At 38.5% G+C, this 25,985-nt stretch overlaps 2 protein-coding genes across 2 annotated transcripts in view; one reads left to right on the top strand and one right to left on the bottom strand.

Moving 5' to 3' along the window:
- The first annotated feature begins 1,190 nt into the window (after nucleotides 1–1,190).
- On the top strand, nucleotides 1,191–21,521 carry LOC132979338 (macrophage mannose receptor 1-like). Its single transcript, XM_061045056.1, has 31 exons — nucleotides 1,191–1,394; nucleotides 2,130–2,486; nucleotides 2,608–2,778; nucleotides 3,952–4,107; nucleotides 4,293–4,403; nucleotides 4,506–4,643; nucleotides 4,746–4,925; nucleotides 5,165–5,319; nucleotides 5,470–5,583; nucleotides 6,221–6,336; nucleotides 6,465–6,613; nucleotides 6,709–6,911; nucleotides 7,320–7,435; nucleotides 8,934–9,021; nucleotides 9,136–9,280; nucleotides 9,461–9,499; nucleotides 10,937–11,100; nucleotides 11,210–11,271; nucleotides 12,149–12,249; nucleotides 12,407–12,549; nucleotides 12,735–12,840; nucleotides 14,041–14,180; nucleotides 14,384–14,416; nucleotides 16,244–16,361; nucleotides 17,072–17,301; nucleotides 17,768–17,933; nucleotides 18,028–18,198; nucleotides 18,299–18,415; nucleotides 19,608–19,763; nucleotides 21,005–21,034; nucleotides 21,123–21,521. Exons 1-31 carry the CDS (start codon nucleotides 1,331–1,333, stop codon nucleotides 21,386–21,388), a joined length of 4,305 nt encoding a protein of 1,434 aa, XP_060901039.1. The 5' UTR covers nucleotides 1,191–1,330; the 3' UTR covers nucleotides 21,389–21,521.
- Nucleotides 21,522–23,760: 2,239 nt separating this feature from the next.
- Nucleotides 23,761–25,985, bottom strand: part of cacnb2b (calcium channel, voltage-dependent, beta 2b) — a 37,925-nt gene continuing 35,700 nt past the window's right edge. Inside the window, exon 14 of the mRNA XM_061045053.1 lies at nucleotides 23,761–25,613. Coding sequence (XP_060901036.1) covers nucleotides 24,801–25,613 — 813 coding nt within the window. The 3' untranslated portion in view covers nucleotides 23,761–24,800. The remainder of the gene's footprint in view (nucleotides 25,614–25,985) is intronic.

The following is a 25,985-nucleotide window of genomic DNA, read 5'->3' as shown; positions in this document are numbered from 1 at the left end:
CAAGGATAATATTGTTGAACATCAGAGCAGCAAAAAGTGTATTTTTTGTTGTTGAATTGAGATTTCACAAAGACATCAAAAGTAGAAAAATAAGAAATAAATATTAACAGCGAAAAGTTGTCTGCAACATGATTTAATATTCTTTTGTTTTTGCAACAGTCCCTGTAAATATAAAACACTTTAAATAAACATATATTTGATCCTCAATACAATACACATTTGAAGTTGTTAACGTCTGTATGAGGATATTAAATGTCTATCTGAGTTGGATCAGTGTTTATAGGCACTTGCACAGAACTCACAGGTTGCTTCATCCATGACGACCGGACACAATAGGCGTTGCACGTGATCCGAAAGTTGGCATCGGTGCACACTCACTGGTGGAGGGTTTTATAACCCACTACCACTCCCCGCTAGTTGGTTTGGGACGGACTTAATATGGCGGACCCTCCGCGGGGACGGATAATTATATAATGAATTATATATTATATAATGAATGAATTATATAATTAGGTGTATCAATAGATCGGCATGTGACAGGAATCTGCAGTTTTACTCCCTGTTTAGCCCTGACTGGTGATTAGGCAGTCCTCACAAATATAACTGATTCTGAACCAGTCTCAGACTCACACGCACAAGCTCATTATGCCCATGTGCTTAGGGTCACAAACATTAACGCAACAGCCACACATACACACACGAGCTAAATGTCTGCAGAGTGGAGGTAAGGCGCTATCAGCAGAGGTGAACAAGCATTGACACACTGGAGGATAAACAAACACTGTTTCCCTGCTGCTCTTGACCAATAGTACCTCTCTACCCAAGGGCGGTTCCTAGGCTGGAGCGGCTCGGTCTCAAATGATCAAGAAAAGAAACATGAATTTCTTGAAAATAAGGAATTGTTCCCTCTGTGTCACATGCCAAGTAGACACGTAGATGTCATTTATTGCAACATCACTGTTTCCTGTTTCTCACACTGTCTGTGTATTATGCAATGGCATACATCCACATCGTAATGTGCTAAATGGTCTGTGAATACAAATGAAAATACAATGAAACAGCGAGGTCTGCAAATTTCAGCATTTGGGTTTTGGTAAAGGAGGGGGGGGGGGGGGGGGGGGGGGGGGGTTACAGTAATTTGACCCCCCCTTGTTTGCCTTAAATACAGTGCTTATGGAACTAATCTCACACCAAATATAAGTCAGGACGGTGTGTCAGCACTATGGAGGTTGACTTGTGAATATCCCTTAGTTAACAGTTCCTTTATCTTCTGTGAGAAATTAATGGATACAATCTGCTTCTGTAAGAAATCTCAGAAAGAAATTCAACCATGAGGATTACATGTACAGCCTTCCTGCTCTTAATCCAAACATTACAGTGTTTGGCTTTAGATGGTACAGTATTCCAACATTTCATCCTTTCTTTTTACTATTTGTGTGCATGTGTACTCTCATCTAGGAGAACTAGTTTGTCTTATAAAGAGGTGGCATTATTCTCCAAATCTAAAGATCCATTTGGACTTTGAATTTCAAGGGTCCAATTTAATTACATTTTAAATGTAACCTTTTTTAGAGCACTGCAAGCTTTTCTGGAAAATACATTTGATTGCTGACTTTTTTTGGTCATTATTAAGAATGTGAAAGTATTTAACATTTTATAATAATCTTAATTTTTTTGTTTTTTCTTTGGTACATTTTATGTTACATCATTAGAAAAAAATGACCAAGAGGCTATTTTAAAATGATTTTACAAATGTATGATAAAAACAAATAGATAGATGGACAAAGAAGAACAATTGCTTGTAAACAAACATACTCGTGGTATGCCCAGTCCTGGTTTTTGATTCCGAAATGAAACATAATTTTTACATAATTATTTATAGAAACTTAAAGTCTAGCTAAACCTTTGTAAATAACACATATGTTTTCTTTGTGTGATACATGTATTGAAAAATTACTAGTTTGCTACGATTACTTCATGAGCTTATTGTAGTTTCACTTCATCTACATTTTACAATAACTGAATGGTTGTGAATTTGTTTGCTTATTGATTATTTTAGACCTGTGATGGACTGTTAAACAGCTGTTTTTTTTAATTATTCTGGAACAAATGTTTATCTTCCTGAACAGATTCCCCATTTCAACTTAGCAACAAGGCCACTGGGTTTTGTTTGGTTAAAACAAATAACTTCTGCAATGAAATTCGGTGGACAACTGGTGACCGACTTCTGGTTCATCAAAGGAAGAAGTGCCTGGGCGTCCAAGGGAAAAGTGTTGGAAGTGAAATAAGCCTTTACGATTGTGATGAAAACAGTGAACTCCAAAAGTGGGAATGCAAGAATGGAACCGTGCTGGCTCTTAGAGATCAAGAGCTTTACATTGAGCTTACTGCAGATAACACAGCCGTTCTCTCCAGAACTGTTGGGTCCAAAAGCTACCTCACCATTTCAGGGGGGTCCAGTGGGGCCTGCACAAGAACATACAGAGGTATATACAGTATATATTTATATATATATCTATATATATAGAGAGAGAGAGAGAAAAGGAAAATCATTGTAAGTATTTATAATCTGAAAGTAATCTTTGTTTTATTCTTATCTCCTGTAAGAACTTTATTCCATTGGTGGGAATGCAGTTGGGATGCCTTGCATGTTTCCCTTCCAGTACAAAGACCAGTGGTACTCCGACTGCACTACGACTGACTCACCAGAAAATCAGCTCTGGTGTGCAGTGGAAACAAAATATCAAAGTGAACGCTGGGGCTACTGTCCGGTTACATGTGAGTGGTCTGAAAAACCATTAATAAATTCTGTCATTGCTAAAATGTAAAACTGAAGTGCCCACTGAACACAATCAGCCCAGAAAAAACTCAGTCAATTCAAAATATTTAAAATTGAGAGGAGTTGAGATCTCAAAAATTAACAAATCTAAGTGAGTTTGCAACACTGTCAGGAGCTCTAATACAGACAGACAGGCAGGACTTTATTCTCATGCTCGTATCGAATTGAAGCCGAGGCGAGTGTTTCTAAAACACAACCTGTTAAAGTTAACTCTTAGAATCAACAATAGAAAAAAAAGTAGCTGGCTTTTGTTAAGTGACGAGTCTGCTGTTGTTCAAATAGCTGGCACTTGTGCAAACGCTGCCTTAAATGTCATGAAGCATTGTCCCGTCAGTGTTAACAAAGAGGTTAGAACAACAAACCCACGGGGATTTGGACTTCACTCTATAGCCGTTTTCACATATGCACTCCGGATAATATCTAGATATTTACAGGAGGACTTCACATATGCTCCTCACAGCTGGGGACTTTCCCTGTCAGAGGGGAGGGGGATCGGGGGATTTCCTGAGGTAAGACGTGACGTAAATAAACAACGCGGAAGTAGCGGCCAAAGCAACAGAGTCCGCTACGCGACGTTATAATGAGAATATTTGCCTTTATATCAATGCTACGTGTAATCTAATGGAATGACAACATCCACAAAAGAGTGGAGAACAACATACTGACGAACAGAAAACATAATGCAGCCGTTTAATTACGTGCACGGAGATCGTGGTGGTCGCGTGCAGACACTTTAGCCGGTCACTGTATATAAACGTCATTCTCTTTTCATTGGCTGAAATTGAAAATCTCCGGATTATATTCGGCCGCGTTCAGACATCAGCTCCTCCGGATTATCTGCGGAAAAAATACTAGGGGTCTGGCAGGATAAACTCCGGGTAATATCAGAGTAAAAAATTTGGCTGTTGCGTTCACACATACAGCTCCTCCTGGAAATCTCCGGAGTTTTTCAGGAGATTTCCGTATGTGTGAAAAAGGTTTATTTTAGAAATCATGATATAAATTTATATACAGGCTATATTTGATACCTGCAGCTATATTAATCTTTAAAATAGTGCATATTATACCTTTAATGTAAATATAACATTCCATATTTGTCTATCCAATCACAGCCAAAGGATACTGGAATATACACCCAACAACAGGAGCATACTACCAGCTCAACACTCAGTCAGCTCTAACTTGGCCCCAGGCTGAGACCAGCTGCCAACAGCAGGGTGCCTCCCTGCTCAGTATCACTGATCCTCATGAGCAGGCCTATGTCACAGGTATGGTGATCGTATTTCACTATTAGAGAAAGTGGGTATCCAGGCAAACACAACTATTACAAATTAGATTCAAAAACATGTTTTTGTAACATTGTGTCATGAGTGGATTTCACAATAACATATTTTAATAATATTTAAAAATTAAAATTATTGCTTTTTCTTTTTCTTGTTATATTTTTTAAAAGCACTACTAGGTTCTGGGGGTAATAAGCTGTGGACTGGACTTATCCTGGATCCCGGACACAGCTGGAAGTGGTCTAATGGAAGGCCTTACCGCTATATGAAATGGGACTCAGGTAGGTTTATTTTCCAGAACTAATACCTGAAACTCGAGCAGCGGGGTTATTCAAGAGACTTTTCAAAACAGAATGTCCATTTTAATGATGATCTTCCTTTAGGACATCCGCTTCCTGATCCTGGACACAACTGTGCAATGGTTGATCCTGCTGTACGGTACTCCTGGCAAAGTTTCCCTTGCAGCAAGAAACTAGGGTACATCTGCTACAGCAAAGCGAGTGAGGTACAGACTGTGAAAGGTAAAGATGAAGAGCTATTAAAGTCTACATCCTCTGGAAACTGTTTAGCTCCATTGAAAATGTGTCAGTTAGTCTTAATATTTCTGTTCCGTAAATGAACAGTTGTAGAAACTGGATTTTGTTCAAGTCCTTGGATTCCCTACAATGGCCACTGCTTCTCCCTCAATCGTACTGAGAAAACGTGGCCTGAAGCTCAGAGGGATTGTCGTATCAGAGGAGGAGACCTTGTCAGCATCCACAGTGTGGAAGACCAAAGCTTTGTCATCTCTCAACTTGGATTTGGTACGTGAATATATGTCTACTTTTGCATTAAATCGCGAGTCTGATATAGAATAAATAAAAAAACACACTTAATGTAGTCAAGCAATTCTGCCTCACTCAGGTGTACGTTTTATTGTGATTAATCAACACAAAGTCTGTATTTAATAATATGAATTGTTTAATCAATTGACAGCACTAAAGATTAGTAACAAAGTTTATCAAACATCTTTAAAGGAAAGATCCTTTATTTCTGTGTGCAGCTTCCACTGATGAGCTTTGGATTGGACTGAATGACAGGAAGACAGAGAAGCTGTTTGATTGGGTTGATCACTCCACTGTCAGTTTTACCAGCTGGGAGTTTGGGAAACCTGCTGTCTCCACTGATATAAACGACTGTGTTCTCATGAGGGGGGAGGTAAGCAGCCTCATATTGATATTTATCAATTCCCTTTATGAATATGCAGATAACAGATAAGTCCTATTTTTGGCACTCCACTTTATTGAATGATGTCTCTACCAATACATTGAGTAGAAAAATTAAAATTTAATTTGATTTTTGTTGCAGACTGGGAACTGGGCTGACCGTGCGTGTGAGGAGAGACATGGCTTCATTTGCATGAAGTTGAGTTCCACAAAGGCCACTGAAGATGAAGTTGTGATGGATGAAGGCTGCAGAACTGTGCGTTAAGTTTAACACAAGGTTTATAGATTGTTCAATTCGTGATCCTAAAAGTTTAAAAAAGGTGTAGAGTATGAACTTCCAGTAACCTTACATACTGGTTTGTCTGTTTGAGCTCAGAGTTCAAGTAGTCTCCAGGAGTAAGAAAGCGCTCAGGTAAACTAAAGTTACTCAACCTGACCAGCTCAACATAACAGAAACACAAAGCTGGAAAATAAGCCTGGGTCAGTAGAGTGCAAGGCAGAGCTGTAGCTGTCTCAATTACACAGAAACCTAAATGACAACTAAATATTGCACTTGCAAGAACGGGTGGATGGTGAAAGATTTCCAAATGAATTTAAGTTAACTATTTTTAGAAGAAATATTTTTTATTATAAAAATGCCGAATTACATTAAATTATTTTACTTAAAAAAAAAGCTTTGCATGTATTTAGGCCAATATTTGACTTAAAGAATATTTATGGTATTGTAGTGGGTGTAGTTTTGTTCATGGTTTGGTTTGGAAAGTTAATGAAAAACACATTAACCAAATATAAACATGGTTGCTTTTGAGCGAGTTACTGTCAGCTTGGAATGGAAAATAATTAGAAATCATAAAAAGTCCTTGTGCATTTTTTTTGTTTTTCCATCAATTCAGGGATGGAGAAGACATGGCTCGTATTGTTACTTTACAGGAACACAGTCAAAAACTTTTGATGAGGCTGTGGATGACTGCAAGAGTTACAATTCTTATTTAGCTGACGTTTCAAATGGGTAAGAACATTGATTTTTTTTTAGGTTGCCTGTATTGGGATTTATTTAATGTAATAAAGATTTTCAAGCTTTTGCCGTGTTGAGTGACATGAAAACACTGTTAATATGACTTGTGTAAATATTTCCAGGGTGGACAATGCATTCCTTGTCAGTTTGTTAGGGTGGAGATCAGAGAAGCACTTTTGGCTCGGGCTCTCAAACCAGAAAAATATTGATGAATTTGTGTGGACCAACACAGACACCGTGAGATTTACATACTGGAATGCTCATATGCCTGGTATGAAGGAATTTCACACTCCAACTCTGTGATGTGACAAAAATGTACTTCACAATTGACATTTTACAAATGTTCTCTTTTAAAAAAAATGATAGGTAGTGGACAAGGATGTGTTGCCATGACAACTGGAATTTTTGCTGGTCTCTGGGATCTGCTGCCCTGCACCAAAAGTGAGAAATACATCTGCAAACACCTGGCAGAGGGAGCAGTTATAACCCCTGCACCACCCATTCCTACCACTCCTCCCAAATGTCCCCCTGAGTGGGAGCTATTGAAAACCAGAAACTACTGTTATAAGGTACAGCCACATTTGAAAAAGCAGATATTTATCCAAAAAGGAACATGGGAAGTACAATGACAATTTCTGACTCTGTTTGTTTCCACACTCTTAGCCTGTATTGTTATTTTATTCATCCTCTGACAGCTGGTTGTTCTGGTAAACTTCTAGTGCTAAAATAACACCTGTTAGTATGGACTAATGAATAAAGAGTTAAAAATAGTAAAAAAAATAAATGGTTAGCATTCATGAAGCACCTTATGTTCTGCCCACTCTAATGCTTTACACAGCACACAGATAATGTGCTTTTGCTATTTCTGGGAAGCAAAATGATGAAACCACTCAAATAGTAACAGATTTAAATGTTTAAATGTTGAAACAGTGCTTGAAGTGAAAACCATTGCTGAACCTCTTTGTCTTGTTTTTCAGGCATTTAAAGACTCCTCAGCTGGGAGGACTTGGTATGAAGCCAGAGATTACTGCAAGGCCATTGGAGGGGACCTGCTCAGCATCCACAGCGAGGATGAGCTAATGTCGATAATAAGGTACCGTATGACCTTGCATTTTAAAAATTAAAACAAAATAAGTTTTCTGCAGAAGAAAAGGTTGGCTAGTGACAAACAAGGTTCATATGTGAATTAGGCCTGTGCGGTATCTGTTTATACGGTGTATACGGTATATGACGGTATTTGAAAAAAAAAAAAGACCTAGGTTTTGCTTTAGCTAACTTTCCTGTTGTCATAAATTTCATTTTCTATTTTGCTTTTACATCAATTAAGGACACCTACAACTTCTGTTTCAAATAAAATAATGGCACTCTAATCGTCGAGATTTATTGCCAAGAAGATAAGCACATCTACATTGTATGGTTTTAGTTAGGAGTGTTGCGGTGCGACTGTGTTTCCCGCTGTGCTGAAGATTTGCTCAGATGCTGAGGTTTTTACAGTCCACATATCACAACAGCGACAGGCGAGTTTCATTTACTGTAAAATCCGGAATATAAGACGCACCTTGTTTTTGAAGGTCTCTCAGAGAGAAAAAAAAGTTTAAACTGTTTTCCTGCGTGACGATTTCTATTGTGTTCAATAATGTCAACACTGTGCAGTTTCTGTGCAGCTCTGTTGCTCGTTTAGTTCCGTTTGTTTTCCCTTTGAGTTTGCTCAGCGCTCAGCTTGCAGTGAAAGTTGTGAAGCAGAGGCACAGACCAGCTAGCTAGCGACCTCTCTGCCTGACTCCGCTGGTCACTCTTACCTCTAACCTTAACATATGACTCTTTCATTCAAAAGAGCACCCGACAGTGTTTATTTACGGAACAATATACCCCTGTTTTGTGTAAATGCATGAGATGTGTTAAACGCAAAGATGTGAAAAAGTCTCCCTCCTCCACTTTGACATTAGCTCGTTACATTTCCAGCAGGGCTATCAGCTCTGCAGTCAAAGTGGCCACGTTAATGGGGGTCTACATAGCACCTGACCCCTGCTGGCGCATGCTGTGCACTACAACCCCTCACCTCAATACATTATGTTTGCATCAGTTTAACAGAAAAAGTAACGTTTGTATTTTGGCTGGTATTAAAAGTCAGGATTTCTAAATACCCTGATATACCGTAATACCGCCCAAGCCTAATGTGAATAATGAGTGTAAATTTGATGATCATGATGTGGATTTCCTTGTTGTTGATATGTTTGATGATGAAGAAATTCGCCGTTGAGACTGACTTGCTTTCAAAGAGTATAATTTTTATTTATGCAAGAAACAGAGTCACTGGACACGTCTGACCAGGAGGATCATGAAGCCAATAATGATCTCTCGCGAACATACAGAGACAATCTCCTATATGCACCTAAACATCTGCTTTTCGTCATGGATCATAAAAAACATCATGTAACACATCCATATTTGGCAATTCTCTTACACAACACCTCAATGTAAACATTCAACTTGAGGGGACTCCTAAATCTCCTTCAGATTCAAATTCTCTCCAGATGTACACGTTATAAACTTAAAGGAGCAGTATGTTCTCTCTGTCCTATTTACGTCAGACACAGTCATATCAGATATTCATCTGTCTGGATTGGACTGAGTGCCCCAGACCCAGGCACTGGATATTTATGGAGTGATGGATCCCCAGTGAGTAAACTTTTTTTTTTACCTTGTGCTTTTTTACTCTATCAAATTTAGTTTAGTTCAGCCCAGCCTCAATTAAATAGAAAATGTTTTTTTCATTTTCTGCTTGTTTTTCAGCTTCAGTTCCAACACTGGGAAGACAATGAGCCAAACAATAAAAACAATGTGGAATCTTGTGTTCAATTCCTTTTTTATCTGCGAGGGTCTTGGAGCGATGTGCATTGTGAGACAGAGCTTGCGTGGATGTGTCAGATCCAAACAGGTATAATGGGGACTGTGACACTTCTTTCTCATTTCTTTGACCACTTCCGCTTGGTTTCCTACAATTTATTCCTTAAAAAATATTCAGTGAAATATTCTCTCCACTTAGGGTTGCCCATTATCAATCCAGCAATCTATTCAGTGTTGTCAATCTTAAGATCTCCTGTCCTTGTCATTACAGGGTTGACTCCAAATCCTTCTCCAGACCCTGTCCGTCCTGGTAAGTGGGGTATCTTTCAATGCAACCATATAGAGAAAACACAGCTGGTCCATTTATATCAAGGAAGATATTTTCTTATGAATGGTTTAAACTAACTACTGCAGTTACTTCTCTTAGGGTGATCATGGTTTAATATTTTGTGTGGAACACTTGAAACTCATTTTTAAATGAAGTACCAGATTTCACTGACAGACGCTTAGAGTCTACTGTAAAACCAAGTTATGGCTTCAAACAAAACAAACAGAACTTGCAGGAAAGCCACTGCTGAGCGGATGCAAACAAAAGCAAAAAGCTGCCACGCATCTCAAGTCAACTCGTTAAATTTATTAACGAAAGACTTTCATCAAAAAATTATGACACTTGAAAAATTAAATAAACAAATCAGGTAGCCTATCATTTAAGCGTATCTGACTTTCTCAGGTGAAAAACTATACCGCTCCCACTCTCACCAGCCTCCCCCAGGTGTCATTTCTTCATCTCTATTACCAGTACAGTATACTATAAACCAAATAAACCAAATCAATTTACATACAAGCTACAACTCAAACGAGCACAATTTCACAATAATGTAAACCTTTTATCAATAACCCTTTAGTACTTACAACCGCCTACCTTCTCTGGTACAAACAAATGAAGACCATTACGGACCACATTCAAAATTAGGAGGACATACTGGCTGCTGCATTGTCGTCAGAGAAGTCAGCACATCAATTTAGCATGTTTCCTTAATTTCTGATGAAGGAAGGAAGGAAACATTCACATTTTTGACCTATGGGCACATAATGTTGTTTATGTTTTGTCTTAAAACACTTCCTGTTAAATGTTGGACTTTGTGAGATGTATTCAACATTAATGTCCTTTTCAGCCACAACCTCTTTAAATCATAAACTGCACTACCTGTGTTTGTTTTTAGAGATGTAACAGATGTTTAACACATCTTGCTACAAGTTTTTGTCTTGTGCTACAAAAACGACTATCAACCTCACCAGTGCTATGGGTAAAAAAATGTTGACTTACAGCCCTGCCGCAGACCTAATTTGACTGAAACTTAATTTCAACCTTTTTTTTTTTTTTTTTTACACATTAGCTTCTATGTTGTATTAATTACATTTTGAAAAGGGCACACTTATTTTATGAAACAGGCTTTAATCAGCTTGAATTGTACTTTCTCTGATACAATTATATAATTTTTTTAAAGAGATTTTGGTTAAGGCAGTGTGGTGAGCAAGCTTCACATACATGTGTCTACACACTAAGAAAAGTAGCACCTAAGCCTCGTTTTCAGCCATGAAACACCATGAGGGATCATTCATTGTGGGACGAACACACTGATTGATATTGAAATTCATAGAAATATGCTGATAAAATTGTTTTAATGAAAAAATCGGAACATAAACATGCACTGTAAAATGTTAAATTTTTGTGACGCGTCTGCAGCCTACAATAGGACCTTGGATGGGTGGCTTGAATGGAACGGGAATCAGTATTATATTTCAAGGTACTCACTGGCCATGGAAGATGCTCGTTCGTTATGCAAACGGATGCATAGCGACTTGGTAACTATCAACAGCGAAGCTGAGAGTATCTTTTTATGGAAACGGGTAAGCAGTTATCATGTGCTCAAACTGTAAACAACATGACTGACATAAATCAAATGCCATGACATATAAGCACAGAACATATTTTAACTCGTTTGCTGCCTGTGTGTAGATATACAGTTCTAGCAATTCTTTCTGGATTGGCCTGACTGTAGATCTTGATAGAACATATGGGTGAGTATGGGTAGTATAATGAATAAAATAAGTGAAAAAAGTGGATGCTCTCTATTTGAACCATTTATTAAACACAGTTTATGTTGCAAGGCTGGCCTGACACCAGAGGTGCTAAACTAGACTGTTGGTCCCATTGTTCGTTTACTTATTCCAGCTATAGTTGCATGAAAATTAGGGGACCACTTGTCTCACAGTTGTTCAGCACACCAAAAAGATTTAGTTCTCATAATTATTATCTGCCAATTATAGGAATGGGCTATACCAGTCCCAAAGCTAATATAGCTTATGAATAAATATTTCACTCTCATTTATGTTCTGTTTTGGTTTCATAAACTCATGAGGGGAAAAAAGTTTTCTTTCGACTGCTATCTGAGCACTGTGTTTAGTTTCTTACTTTGAATGTCTTCTGCTGCAGGCTGCTGTGATTAGAGTTGAGTTTGAGACCAGGAAAACAGAACAATGATGCAAAATAGAACAAAGGGGCCCTCAAGAGCTGAGCAGCTGGAAGATGGAAGATGGGTACTGAAAAATAATTGTAGATATAAAAGTAAAGATCTGTGCAGCAGGAATACAAGATCAGGGCTATTCTTTTTTTTTTGTTGTTTTTTAAGATTTATTTTTGGGCTTTTTTAATGGATAGATAGGACAGTGGATAGAGTCGGAAATCAGGGAGTGACATGCGGGAGGGGGGCCACAGGTGGGGGGTGAACCCGGGCCGCCCGCTTGGGACGACAGCCTCCATACATGGGGCGCGCGCACTAACCACTGCGCCACCAGCGCCCCGATCAGGGCTATTCTTGTCAAATAGTTTTGCCATATGTGTAGAGAAGATGTGAATAAACTTTTCTTAAACTCAATAACCTTTTATATTGAAAAGGTGGATGGATGGTTCTCCAGTGGTGTTTCTAAGGTGGGATGAAGGTCAACCTCGTTTCCAAAACAATGATGAAAATTGTGCTGTCATGAGGAGCTCAATGGGTGAGTAATCTAAAAATTACCAATTTTTACGAGCAGACCCTACTTAAATTATTTTAATACGACGATATGGTGTTACTTTAAACTATGGTTCTAAAGTTGAAATTATTATTATTGTTTACGCTGAAATATTGATTCAATATTTTGGATTGGCCCACAGGGTTCTGGCATGATAGTAACTGTGGGTTTGAGTATTCCTTCATTTGTAAACGCAATGATACACCCCCAGCCCATGTTACTGTACCCCCAACAGTCCCTCCAAAAGGTGGCTGTCCACTAAACTGGAAAAAAATGGACTCAAAGGTAAGGGTTACTTTTAAATTGTATTTGACAGGATAGGAATAAAAAAATGTTGCACACAATTTGATTTCTGTTTGCACTTTGATAGGCATTTAGTCTGAAACAGGATATTTGTGTTTAAAAAAATAAGCTACTGCTCTCCTGAGGTATCACATACTGTAAGACAAGCTGCTTTTTTACACCTACAGTGTTACACCATTATTAACAAGGAGAGGGAAACGTGGGATGGAGCGAGGACACAATGCATAGCCATGGGAGGAAATCTGGCCTCAATTAACTCGAGACATGTCCAAGGTTTGTTTTTGATTGATTATTAATTCTGAACATTATTTTAGAGAGAGTTGCGAAGCATGCAAATTACACATACAATCTAAATGTATCCTTAGTGTTAAAATAAATTCAGCCACAGAAAATGGGCCTTATTATTGAAAGGTGTTGCACATGAAGTTGTTATATTTAAAAAACAGACTCACAGACTCTCAGGAAGTACAGTAATACCATTGCTTTTACAAATTGTTATCCTACAAGCATGAACTAGATATATGGTCTAAATCATGCGCATACGTAGTTTATTCCAAAAGTTAAGGATACTGTGAGAAACTTTAATTACGGGCTAATTTTGGTGACCCCTGTTAACAAAATAATACGATATATACCCATTAGGGGGAATTAACAAAGTATAATAGAAGAGGAAAAACTAATGTACGGTATCGTCAACTTGGCGATATCGCAGGAACAAAAAGTGTCTAGACAGCATCATCCTCTGTGTTCTGCTCCCTACCTCAGTTCATGGAAAATGGCGCACACCGGTGTTATGGGGAGAAAAAACAGAGAGAAAAATTTTGACATTGTGGATGCTTCAGTGGCTTTTAAATCAGACGAGTTGAACAATTTCAGTTTCCTCGTGTCTGTCGAGAAATAAGTGCTTTTTTTGCATAATTACTTGGTTTCCAGGGCTGTGCAGCCTTTGGGAAAGAGGTAGTAAAACTTTTGTGTTCAGTAGATAAATTATTTTAATGCTTAAGTGAGCAAGGGTACATTTTAAAAAGGAGTGTAATTATATTGTGCATGTTATATATGTTCTGAAACCTTTGTGAATATAAGAGAAACGATACCAGTTACGCAGCCATTTACATTTAAATAGTTTGATTGTATGCTTGAAATACAAAATGAATTATTTTTTGTTTTTGCTTTGTAAATTCACAGAACATACCAACTTACTCATCAAATGCATCAGAAATAAATGGGGCATATTAAAAAATACACTTTATGTAACCACAACATGTTTAACATCATTCATAATTCAAGGTTAACATTGGGAAGAGAGACAACTTAATGCCAAGATTTTCGATTTACCAAAAAAAGGAGTATCTGAGAAATGTCAAACCCCAGAAAAGAAAGAAGAATCACTGATTATTTGTAACACAATTGGGGAAAAAGACATGCAGAAAAATTACCTGGGCTGTAAACCAACAAAGTGTGTACCGATTTCAGTGTTTTTGACCACATTACTGGCGGAGGCACCAACCACAGACCTGTGGATTGGTTTGCATAATAAAAACGGTCATCTGTTTTATTGGACCGATGGTCTATCAAGGCGATACTTCAACTGGAATAACGAATGGCATTACCAGGTAAGTGGAAACTTAATACTATTGTATCTTAACAATAATAATAATAATAAAATAATGCTCTGCTCTACCAGATAACTACAATTTTGTGTATTCTCTGTTGTTGCAGCTGAGGGAATTGTGAACATAAATGTACATCTGTATTGTGTAAACCAGTTTTCTTATGTGTGTTTCAATCATTCTAATATTCTGATTTTCCATAACAGAGCTTTTCAGATCACCTTTATAACCATGATCAGGTAAATCTTAAATATTAAAAAGTGTGATATCACTATTTGTCTTTACTTGAAGCCCAAATACATCCCATCTTGATGTCAAGTGGGGTTGTGTGTCTGGTACGCAGAGGCATTCATTTGTGTTTAATTACAAATTATGAAAAACTGATTTTAAGCTGAATTACTTGTTATCTGAAATAATTCTTTAAAAAACTGTGATGATATAAACGTCAATTCTCAAATATTTGTTGTAAAACTGTAAGCAATTATATAACTGAAGAAAGAGAAATTCTCTTAACTTTTAAAGTAAAACAGGCCACTGTTTGGGCCTGATTTACTGAGATCCCAAGTAAAAAGTACTGAATTGAAAATACAATTTCACATTTGGTTGGTGTGCGATTTGCAGGTTATCAACTAAGAAAAATTGCATGAATGATAAGCGGTGCAAACATTGTGGAGGCGGTAGTACTTTTAATAAGTTTTAGCGTGTTTTACTGGTTTAAATCATGGAGAGTTTTGAAGGATAGCATAATGACTGCAAGCGCAAAATAGGTAGTAGTGGAAGAGGCACATGAACGTCATTTCGGATTATAGCAAATAAATCTGAAAGTTTTTAGCTTATAAGAAAACTTTGGTTTAAACAGGGCCTTTCTTCTCTTCCCTCCATCTTTTTTAGAAGATGGATTGTCAGGATACGAGTTGTGTCCTCTGTGGCACGGGCGCTCAGGCACGACACTAGGGCCATTTTGCGCTCCAGAAAGCTGGCTAGTGCTGTGTCTGGTCGGACAACGACCATAAATATGAAAAAGTCTCCCTCCTCCACTTTGACGTTAGCCGGTTACATTTCCAGCAGGGCTATCAGCTCTGCAGTCATAGTGGCCACCGTAACGGGGTTCTACATAGGAGCTGACACCTGCTGGTGTGTGCTGTGCACTACAGCCCCTCACATCAATACATTATATTTGCATCAGTTTCGCAGAGAAAGTAGCGTTTGTATTTTCACAGGTATTAAAAGTCATACCGTCGGGATTTCTAAATACCCTGATATACCGTAATACCGTGATACCGCCCAAGCTTAGTACAAGCACTGGTGAGGTCCAACATTCCAAGCATCCTACAGCGTCGCAACAGGGGGCTGTAGAGGGAGGAGATGAGCTGGGGGAGAGACGCACAACCTGAGAAAGAGGAAATCCCCAGTTTAAAACGTAATGTTGGCGAAAAGTGGGAAATAGGACGAATTAAATGACAATGTTGAAATTCTTTAAGCTACAGTGGCTGTGAATGTTCAGTACTGTTTGGCTATAAATAGGCCACAATATAGCTATATATAAGTTGAATCATGGTGTTTCTCTTCGTTAATGATTATTAAAACAAACTAAAAACTTAATGCACGCCATTTAGAACATATTAACACGTGGGAAATAAAGCGATCTTTACGGCTAATTCTATTGTGCCTATTTCTCCTCCTAACTAAAATAACAACGCCCTGTTGTGCGTAACACTGGGTAGATCAGATAGCACATTTGTTGGGGGGTGGTATCAAGTTTGCACACATTTTAAAACACGCAAACCTTTAGTAAATCAGGCCCTCAGAGTACAAATTCAGTTTAATCCTCTGAAGCTTCACTATATAAACTATTAATTTACACATTATTTCACTGATTCATATTACTCACATATTCATGGGAAAGGTGCTGTGTGTAACGTGTCACTGCTGCCAAATAATCAGCTGCAATGAGAGCAGTTGACTTTAAGAGATTTTAAATTTAATTGCAGATGCAGATTGAAGATGGATTATGTCCTATCATAAAATTATCCTGGAGCTGATCAGTTTGCCTTTTCTCTGACCAGTCTGTGTTTCAGCCAAAAGAGTGTGTTGTGATGACCAGTGTTTCTACTAAGGAACTAGGAAAATGGACTAAAAAGTCCTGCAATGACACCAATGGATATGTCTGCCTTCGAAGTGTTGGTGAGCCTATCCTCTGCCTCTTTTCTTGAATACATTTCCTGTGCCTTATTTTACAGAAAAGGATGGAAACATTGATGTCCATGTGCAGGGTCTGAAATTAACATTTGACTCAACGGCCAAGGTGGCAGGTAGATGAAAACATTTACCGGCCAAGAATATTTTTACCAGCCAAAATAATAGATTGTGTTTTTGCTTCACATCCAAATTTGTTTCAGTACATTTAATTGAGTGACTAAGGTATGATGTTCTTTTGGATCAGATGACAGATTTAACACATGGATCGGACTGGATTATTTTATCCGATTAGGAAATAAAGAAAAAAAAAAAGGACTTGCTCACTTTTATTTAAAACAAATAATTATTGCCAAGGCCACTCCTGGATCCATCCCTGTAGACAAAGTTTATCAACATTACAAACACACAGAAAAAATCCGTCTGTGAATTAAGCATTTCCTTGAATCCAAAGAAACAAGCTGTGTTTCTTCGCTGTTTAACAGAGTCTGTGTGGATAAATTGTCCATATGTCACATGCAGGATTAAATTAATATATACCCCAAAAATCTTATTTAGATCTTCAAAATTGAAGAGGCTAAATCAGAGTGGGTCAGGAGCTGGAAAAAAAACAATACCTCTATAGCGTCAGTACAAGCAGGAATATGCCACAAGGATGAATGAAAAACTCTTTCTTTGTTATTTCTCACTCTGAACAGACCCTTCTCTGCCAGACTCTCCTCAACCAACAACTCCAAACTATGTCAACATTTTCAATGACTCTGTGAAGGTTATCACTAGAAAAATGACCTGGTATTCAGCTCAGAAGAACTGCAAAGATGATGGTGCCACACTGGCTAGCCTGCGAAATATCTGGTCAAAGACATACATTGACCTGATAACTCTGAATCTCAACGCTCCTGTGTGGATTGGACTGAACAAACTCGAGGTACAAGGCAGGACACCTCTCAAACTTTACATAGGCAACATTATTTACCTCTGCTTGAAATGTTTAATGTCTTAATACTATAGACCGGTTAACATACAATGACTTTGATACTTCTTTCAGGGAACACTTACTGTAAATCTTAATTATTACATTTTGCAATTATAAACTCTATGTTTCATTGAAATGCTAATTACAATTATTTAAATACTGTTGATGGCTTTTTGTTGATCCAAATGTTTCCTTTGTCTTTGAGCTGTGTTAGTCACATAATCTTAATATGGCAGCATTTATTTACCACACATATGTTGTAATTATATTTCTAAAAGACTTTCAGGAGTAATACAGTCTGGGTAAATTCAATGAGATAGAGGATGGAAGAAAAGAGAGTAATCTGTTCTTCATAACTGTCCCTTGTTTGTTTTTAAAAGTATTATATTGAATGTAGTTTGATCTATTTTGCTTTTAGACTGGTGGATATTTCAGATATACTGAAGGCTGGCATCTCAATTCAAACTACTGGGATGCAGGGGAACCAAGAAGTGACCGACCTTGTGTGTATGTGAATGTGGATGGAAAATGGCGGACTTCTGAGTGTGATGGGACAATGGCCAGTGTTTGTATGAAGAGTACAGGTAAGGCTTTTATACTGTACAGTGTAATACACTCAGTTTTAGTCTGGTTAATGTTGAAATACAGCAAGTCTCCTCTGTTTGGCCACATCTGTAGATGTGCCTCCAACAGAGCAATCTGAGTTTCCTGGAATATGCCCTGATGTTCAAGAGCAACTACAATTCAGAAGACAGCTGTACACCTGGCTGCCATTTAAGGGCAATTGTTACCTGTTTTGGCCACAACGATGTAGTTGGCCGGATGCATCTGCTAACTGTGCAGCATATGGTAAGGACTTTCTGTTAATTGTCTGAGTACTAATATTAATCACTCAGTTGTATCGATCTCTAACTTAAAACCTGCTGTTTGTGTCTGTTTGTTGGTGAAGGTGGATCTCTTGTCAGCATTGAAGATCCCTCAGAGCAAGTCTTCATTCATCGTCAAATACAAGTGTATGACGACAGTCAGAGGTCTTACTGGATCGGCTTGTACAAAACACACAGAGGTAAATTTTTGGGATTCACAGATGCATCTGTTCAACATCGGTATTGGCCGATATTGGCCCTGTTGACAGACACTGGCACATCGGCAAATAATGTGGCATGAGCCAGTAGCCGATGTTTATTAGTTGTGCCAGATAAATATAATGCTGGCATCTAGTACACCTGACTACTTATTCAGAGAAGAGGTTTGTTATTAGGTAGATGAAGTCACCTGTTGAACAAACTCTGACTTGTTTTCATTGTCAAACATGAGAGAAAATGATGGCATTGTGGGAGTCTTACACCAAAAGACAAAATCAAACATCTGCTGTATATCGGAATCTGCAATTGGCTAAACTGTTATTTCAAACATCTGTATCGGCCCTGACTTTCCCAATCAGTGCATCTCTATTAAATCTGTATTGTCATCACCAGTGAATCTAGTGATACTTTTTACTAACATAAGAAGTTGCACTGTTAGATCGACACGTGACCAGAATCGGCTGGTTTTCAGCCTGCTCTGCCGTGACAGGTGACCAGAAGTATCACAAATTCTGAGCCGATCAAAGATTCACACACACAAGCTGTTTTCATGTTTCATGCACACAGCGAAAATAACACTAGCGCGCCACACATACACAAGCCAACATGTCAGCAGTGTGGATTTCAGGTGCCAATCAGCAGAGCTGAGCCTCTCTGTCCAAGGGTAGAGAGTGCTTTAAATGCTCAACCGGAGATATCCTCCTGCTCTAGGCCGCTCTCGTCTCTTTGCATGTCAGTGGCACCCAGGCCTCAGTGTTGATTGGCTGTCACTCGTATGATATCTAGCCAGTGTTGTGGGCGGGACATTAGGTGAGACAGAGTTGTGAGTGACAACAGACCCTGAAGGAAAAACACACTTACTTAGAGAGTAAACGAGGGCCCTATGATTTCTGTAATGTGGAAAACATGGACAGAATCACAAAATTTGACAATGAAAATGCAATCAAGTGTAAAACGTGGAATATCGTGGAATTTGCCTAAATGTGGGTGTAAAATGTAAAAACAAATCATTTAAACTATGACAAGAATAAATAAAGAGTAATATTTTACACACTGATTTTGAAACCTTCAGTAGCAAAACCTTTAAATAAGTTGGGTAGGAGGCTGAACAAAAACACTGGAATAAAATAATACTCGGAAATGGAAAACAACTTAACCTCTTCTTGTCCTCAGGCCAGTGGCTGTGGTTGGATAAAGCAGCCATGGACTACACTAACTGGGATTTAGGTGAACCTTATGAAAAACGTTATGGAGTGATAAGAGTTTCAGATGGAAGATGGATCACAACGAGGAACGACCATACAGGATATATTTGCAAAACCCCTAAAGGTGAGATCATCATACTATATATTAAGAGAGATTTTTTTATCAGATTTATTTTATATAAACTCAAAAAAACAGTCATGTACAATGTTTCTTTCACAGTAACAGGAATGTAAAATGGTGTATTCAGGTCTTGAAGGTTAATTTTTAGAAGAAAATAATTAATAAGAAGGTCAGATATTCTAAGATATTATTCAGATATTTATATGAAAACAACTTGGATATTCTCTGAGAGTGATGACTTTGAAAGAAAACGCAAAGATTTATGGGGAAAAAAACCCTAAACACATCTGAAGTAAAATCATTTTAGATTTTTCTCGTTCATTAAACACTTTAATCTCACAGTGTTTCCCACACATAGACGACACTCGGACGGGCCGCCCAGGTAAATTTATGGCTTCCCGAGTAGATTTCCGACCTGTTTTTATTTATTTTTTCATTCATTCATTAAAAAAAGAAATTGCTGCATGCGCGAGAGAGTGAGCATGAGCATGGCTCCGTGCAGAGAAAGTAGAAGAACAAAACCGAGACAGAGGGAGAGAGAGAGCGCGCTAGTGAGTGCAGGCGCGCTCATCGCTCTGTGCAGCAAAACTCCTATCTCGACTCCTACGGAGAGACTGGCGAGACGGGAACCAAGAGAGCGAAATCACATCAGCTTCAGAGAAAGAGACAGAAGGTCCGCTGTCCGCACCCCTCTTGTAAATGCACCTTGCGCCAATCAAAAGCTGAAGCTTCTCATGGCTTTGCTTTAAAAATGTTAATATACAGCTGCTTGCTGCTGACTCTGTGCTGAACTGATATAAATAATGGTATATCAAGTGGAACTTTTCAAAACGTGAGACATACTCCTGGTGTTTGTGTCTGTGTGCGTGCGTGGATAAATTGAACAGATCAAAGTTGTTTGTTGCAAAAACAAAATGAATTTAGAGGGGAAACACATTTGATAGAAATACAAACCTATATTAAAATATACCCTAAGATAAGAGTAAGAAAAAAAAATGACGATTGTCTGCACCCCACTCCCCCCCCACTCCACCGCCCAGGTATCTCGTGTTTCCCACTGTCTCATGAAACATAGTCTGTCAATGATCCTAAAAAGTCACTGAATGTATTATCACATTGTGAAGAAACTCACAAATTACACCTGTATATTCATCAACAAATTCATTTAGATAAGAATTATTAGTAGAATATTAATTTATTAACATGGCTTTATAAAGTAATGCCTGTTTGTTGTCTTTCTACAGTCATTTTACAACAGGCACCATCATCAGTTGGTAAGTTATGTCTGTGTCTTTATTTGATTTGAGTCATTGTAATACTTTAATTCTTCTGACTCATCATCTATGTGTTTATTTTGTACAGGAAGCCCTGTGGTGACTCCCCAATCCAATGGCAGCCTCATCATGCCAGTTGTCCTGGTCATTTGTGCGACTGCTTTAGTGATCCTCATAGTTGTTATCGTATTACTTCTCGTCAAAAAGTCTGGCCGCTTTAGTGTACCAATGTCATCTGCCTTTCACAACCCAATATTCTTTAACAGAACACAGTCACAGCCTAATCTGGTTGACGCAAATGAAGTAGAAGGAAATGTCGAAGGAGAGATCCCTGAGGCTGGTATAACTTTGTGAACTCATGCAAGCAAAGAAAAGGGCTTTCATGAACAAAAACGGGGTCTTATTTAGCATACTAATCTATTTTGTGAAACTTTGAAATTAAGTGTCATTGTATCATTTTAAAAAAACAACAACTTACCTAAATGTATGAATGTGAATGTTTTTTCAAAGGCTCAAAGGGTTTTTGTGCTTATCTAAACTATCTTACGACTAATGTTTTTACTCACCTTTCGTTCACATTTTGGTTGGCCTCTTCTACTTTGGAACACAATCATCTGCTACTTATCCAGGTTACTGCTTGTGCTATTTTGATGAAGAATTTTAAAAAAAGGAACACAGACTTATCTGTTGAATATATTATACATTTAGGAGGCAACCAATGTTAACAAGTGACCTGGTAAACTATCCAAAAGAGAGTCAGAACCTAAACCAGCCTATGGACTGCAAACACAAGAGTCAGAGTTAAAATAGGTTATCTGCTTCCTTCTTGATCAAACCTGATCAACTTGTTCTTTATCAAGTGTCTTGTATGTTGGGACAAGCCGACACGCCGACACAAACACTTGAAGGACTCTTGGTGTTCATGTGTTACTTTTAATGACATGCTGTCCTTTTCTATCAGAAAGGTATCCTTAAATGACTTCTTTCCCTGATTTCCGACTCTATCCACTATCATATCTCTACAATAAAGGCCCAAAAAGCCCAAAAATAAATCTTTAAAAAAATATATTGGGGGGGGGGGGGAGTGGGCCATAAGTTATTCCAGTGCACTTGTAGCCCTTCTGGCAGAAGTCCCAGTCTGCTAGCTTTTAGCCGAATCAGTTAGCGACACTGGCGTCTTGCGAGTGGAAAAAGAAGTTAACATATTTTTCCCCCGGTTATTTTGTCCAACACTTAATGTGTTAAATGTCTGTTACAACTTTCTGGGCTAAGGTTTGTCTATTTTCACATTTCATCTGAGTTTCTTTACTAGAAAGTTTTTAAATGATTAAAATGCGTTACTTGTATTTGTAATCAAAGTATCCTGACCTCCCTTGAGATTCCCTCGCGACGTTCTGTATCGTTCTCAACAACTGCACAATATTTACAAGTCATTGCATCCAGGGGGCGCTGCTTCTTATCTCAAATTAAACACATTTACACGGAGAGGAAGACATTACTTTGACTAAGAAATGTTTGTTTGGAAAATTGGTAGCCTAAATGTTCATACCAAAAGCAAATGTTATTATTTACATTCTTTGGTAGCTACATTCATTTTTTTAAAATCAGTATATATTCTAAATTTAGCACTTACCCCAAAAAGGCAGATTTGCAGCTCAGCTGGCTGGTTAATATGCAATTCAGCATTGACTAGCTAAGGCAGATGTTTCTTTCCTAAAATTGTAGAAACCAACCAAGTGGAAGCAAAAAAAAAAAGGATCGAGATCATTGAGGTTTGCTTCAATTCTATCTTAATCATATAACTATATCCTTTTCCTTTTAACTTGCAGGATTTATCTTCACATTGGTTGCGATTGCGAAACTTCTAACACAATCAACCTACTTTTCTTTTTTGATAAAACTGCTGAGCTTTACATTGATTTTATATTGAAAAGAATCGATGTGAAGTATCAAGGTCAAATGATCTGGTCTGGACATGATAAAATGACGGAGGTGTCAAGGTGCCAGCACCTTCAACAATTGATGTTACTAAACACAATCTTAGTTTCACATTTTAATGATTATCAACAAAAGAATGCATATTTGTCAAAATTAAGTCCTGAATAATGTACAAAACACATATACGTATAACCAAAACATATCATTTTGAAAGAAACAGAGTCCATTCAGTCTTATCAAGTCAAAGCAATCATACACAGTATGGTTTCTACCAAACAGTGCAACAGGCTCGGTTTCTCTTACATTAACCTAACAAGGCAGTTATGAAGTATGTACAAATGCATAGAGATTGTATTCAAGCAAGATATTTTATCACAATAAGATGCATAGAGTATCCAGCGTATAGCACAGGTCAGTGTCACTGAAAGATTTTTCATGCTTCCAGACAGGGCAAATGCAAGTCAATAAATATGCTTCAACACCCTTTAAAAAAGAAGGAGGCATTGTACAGTGTGGCCTCCGTTGAGAGACATGTAGAAAAATAGTTTGACTTTCCATGTTTAAAATGAATCGTTGTCTTTCGAAATACGCACATCAGGGCAGACTCAAATGTGGCACTGAAACACAGAAGTCTGAGGTTCCACAAAGATATTTAACCATTCATCTGAACAAAACATCCATTTTCTTAAAACAGAAATCATTAAATGCATTTGTTGTACGGAAGCCGACAAAAAGAAAATCCCGTAAACTGACGATCTGGCAATTTGGCGAGATTTTTTTTTTTTTTTTTAATTAAGATAAATCATTCCTTATTTTTGTGGCAGTTAGTTAATTAAGTTTAGAAATCATCAATTTGCTATGTTGTAAAACACCTTATTCTTGAAGCCTTACATACACTGTATGATTGTGTAAAATTGGTAGTGGAATGTCAGCTCACATTGTGGTGGGGGGGGGGGTTGAAATTCAAACTAAAAAAATAGATGTACAACTCTAATATCAGGCCTAAATCAGGTTGAAATAATACAGTGTATGTCAGGCTTTAGATAGGCTAAATATTTATATCACACATCAAGTTCCAATTAAGGTTGTCATATCTGACAGTCCTGCAATGAGTCTTATTTTCATGGAGGCCATCTGTTAATTGTGTTTAATGATTTAATGTGTTGATCATCATTTTGGAGGCTCTTATCTGTGATTTTATAGATGAGTTGTGTCTTCACTATTTATGTCAATGAGGGTTTGCTTAGTGAAAGGCTGTTAGAGTCAAACAATATAGTACAAACAGCAAAACAAAATCCAAAAAAATGATTCACACACATCATAACTTCCCAATTAAATAATGAATTGAATGCATAAGGTTTTACTACAGGATGTTTGCATTGGACTGCATTCGTTTAGGCTAGGTGTAAATTAGAGTTATACCTGATAAATTAGAGGTGGAGTTATCCTGTTATTTCAACAAAACAAAACAAAAACACATGCACCCAATAATGGTTTTAATCAAACTACGGCAACCATGACTGTTTGTGGCTTCCATAATCAGCGACGTCAAAATCTCCAGAACATTACGTTGCATTTATTATGACTTGTGTTTGTGCAAAAATCCACACAATTGGAGCCAAATGTGTAAGTGGAAAATAAGCTGAAATAAGGGGAAATATTCATGTTAATAAGAAAATTGTTGGGTGGAAAAAGGTAAAGTAAACTGGCAAATACATTTTTAGAGAAACATTTTCTACAAATATGACACACTGTGCCCCATTCATTAGTGCATTATAATTGAGCAGCATGAAACCTTGCACCAACACAGGGGGGGGGGGGGCATCAGTCACTGGTGTATGTAGGAATCCCTGTGCCACTGTCGTGCATCTCTGTCTCGTTCTCTACCATGATCCCTCTCTCTGTCTCTTTCTCTGTCCTTGTATTTTTCTCTGTCTCTGTCTCTGTCTCTGTCTCTATCTCTGTCTCTATCTCTGTATCTGTCTTTGTCTCTGTCTCTGTCTCTGTCTCTATCTCTGTCTCTGCCCTGATAGTGGTGGTAGTTGTGATGATTGTGTGCAGGATAGTGATCTGTGTGTTGTGTCCGTGTTGAAACATGCTGGTGATGTCTGTGCTGCCGGTTGCGTTCGTTGTGCTCCTGCTCATAGTCCTGCCCGGAGTGTGGCTGGTTGCTCCCCCGGTGGTGATGTTGGTGGTGGTGGTGGTGATGATGATGATGGTTGCTGTTGTGATGCTGGTGGTTATGGCCCCGGTGGTTATAACGAGTCTCCTCCTCATCCTCCTCCACCACATCCTCCACCACCACCACCTCCTCCTCCTCCTCCTCCTCCTCCCGTTCCTCCGGCATGTGCCTGCGGTGAATCCTCTGGCTGTACTCCCTGCTGGACTGTACCTCTGCTCCTCCCGATGTTTGGTTGTTCTGGCCGTGGTGCTCCATCCGGCGGTTGTGATGATGGTGATGGTGGTGGTGGGTGTGCTGGGGTCTCTTTGGTTCAGTCCTCAGAAGCCGCTCCTCCTCCTCTTTTTGGCCATCCTCAGCCCTCTGCTCCTGCGCCGGGGCTGAAGGGGGCTCCTCCTCTAGATGGTTCTCCCGGGAACCCTTCCTCTTGGGCGCAGCTGACTTCTTGTTTTTCTGCCCGTCCTGGATCAAGACAATGCAACGTAATGTCACATACAGTACATGCATGTAAAGTAAACGCTTTACATAAGCTTGAACTGACAAAGACATATTGCCGAAGCCCATACTTCTACACTTACACACTTAAAAAACTAAAAACTACAAAACACTCTCACACACAGAGCTGCTTTTAAGGAGGTGGCTGGCCCTCAAGAGCCCAAACTGGTAATCACCACCAGGCCATGCTACAGGCATACTGAATAATTTGGAATATCAGGGGACCCTTGGCTACTCGGTGCAGCTTTGTGCACATACTCACATGGAAGCAGACTGACTTGCTGCCTCAGGCATCTCTGCATCTGTTCTACAGCTGCTGCAACTAATGTTGGTATTCCT

The sequence above is a fragment of the Labrus mixtus genome, chromosome 8, assembly GCF_963584025.1.
Source record: "Labrus mixtus chromosome 8, fLabMix1.1, whole genome shotgun sequence".
Taxonomy (NCBI): Eukaryota; Metazoa; Chordata; class Actinopteri; order Labriformes; family Labridae; genus Labrus; species Labrus mixtus.
The sequence above is the reverse complement of the archived record's forward strand: the minus strand, read 5'-3'. Positions and strand labels throughout refer to the sequence as shown.

Bases quoted from the DNA above. Each gene is read 5' to 3' on its own strand.
- LOC132979338 (XM_061045056.1), top strand. From the start codon at position 1,331: ATGAGGATTACATGTACAGCCTTCCTGCTCTTAATCCAAACATTACAG. The intron at 6,912-7,319 runs GTACAGCCACAT...CTTGTTTTTCAG, and splicing joins CCAGAAACTACTGTTATAAG to GCATTTAAAGACTCCTCAGC. The intron at 19,764-21,004 runs GTGAGATCATCA...GTCTTTCTACAG, and splicing joins TATTTGCAAAACCCCTAAAG to TCATTTTACAACAGGCACCA.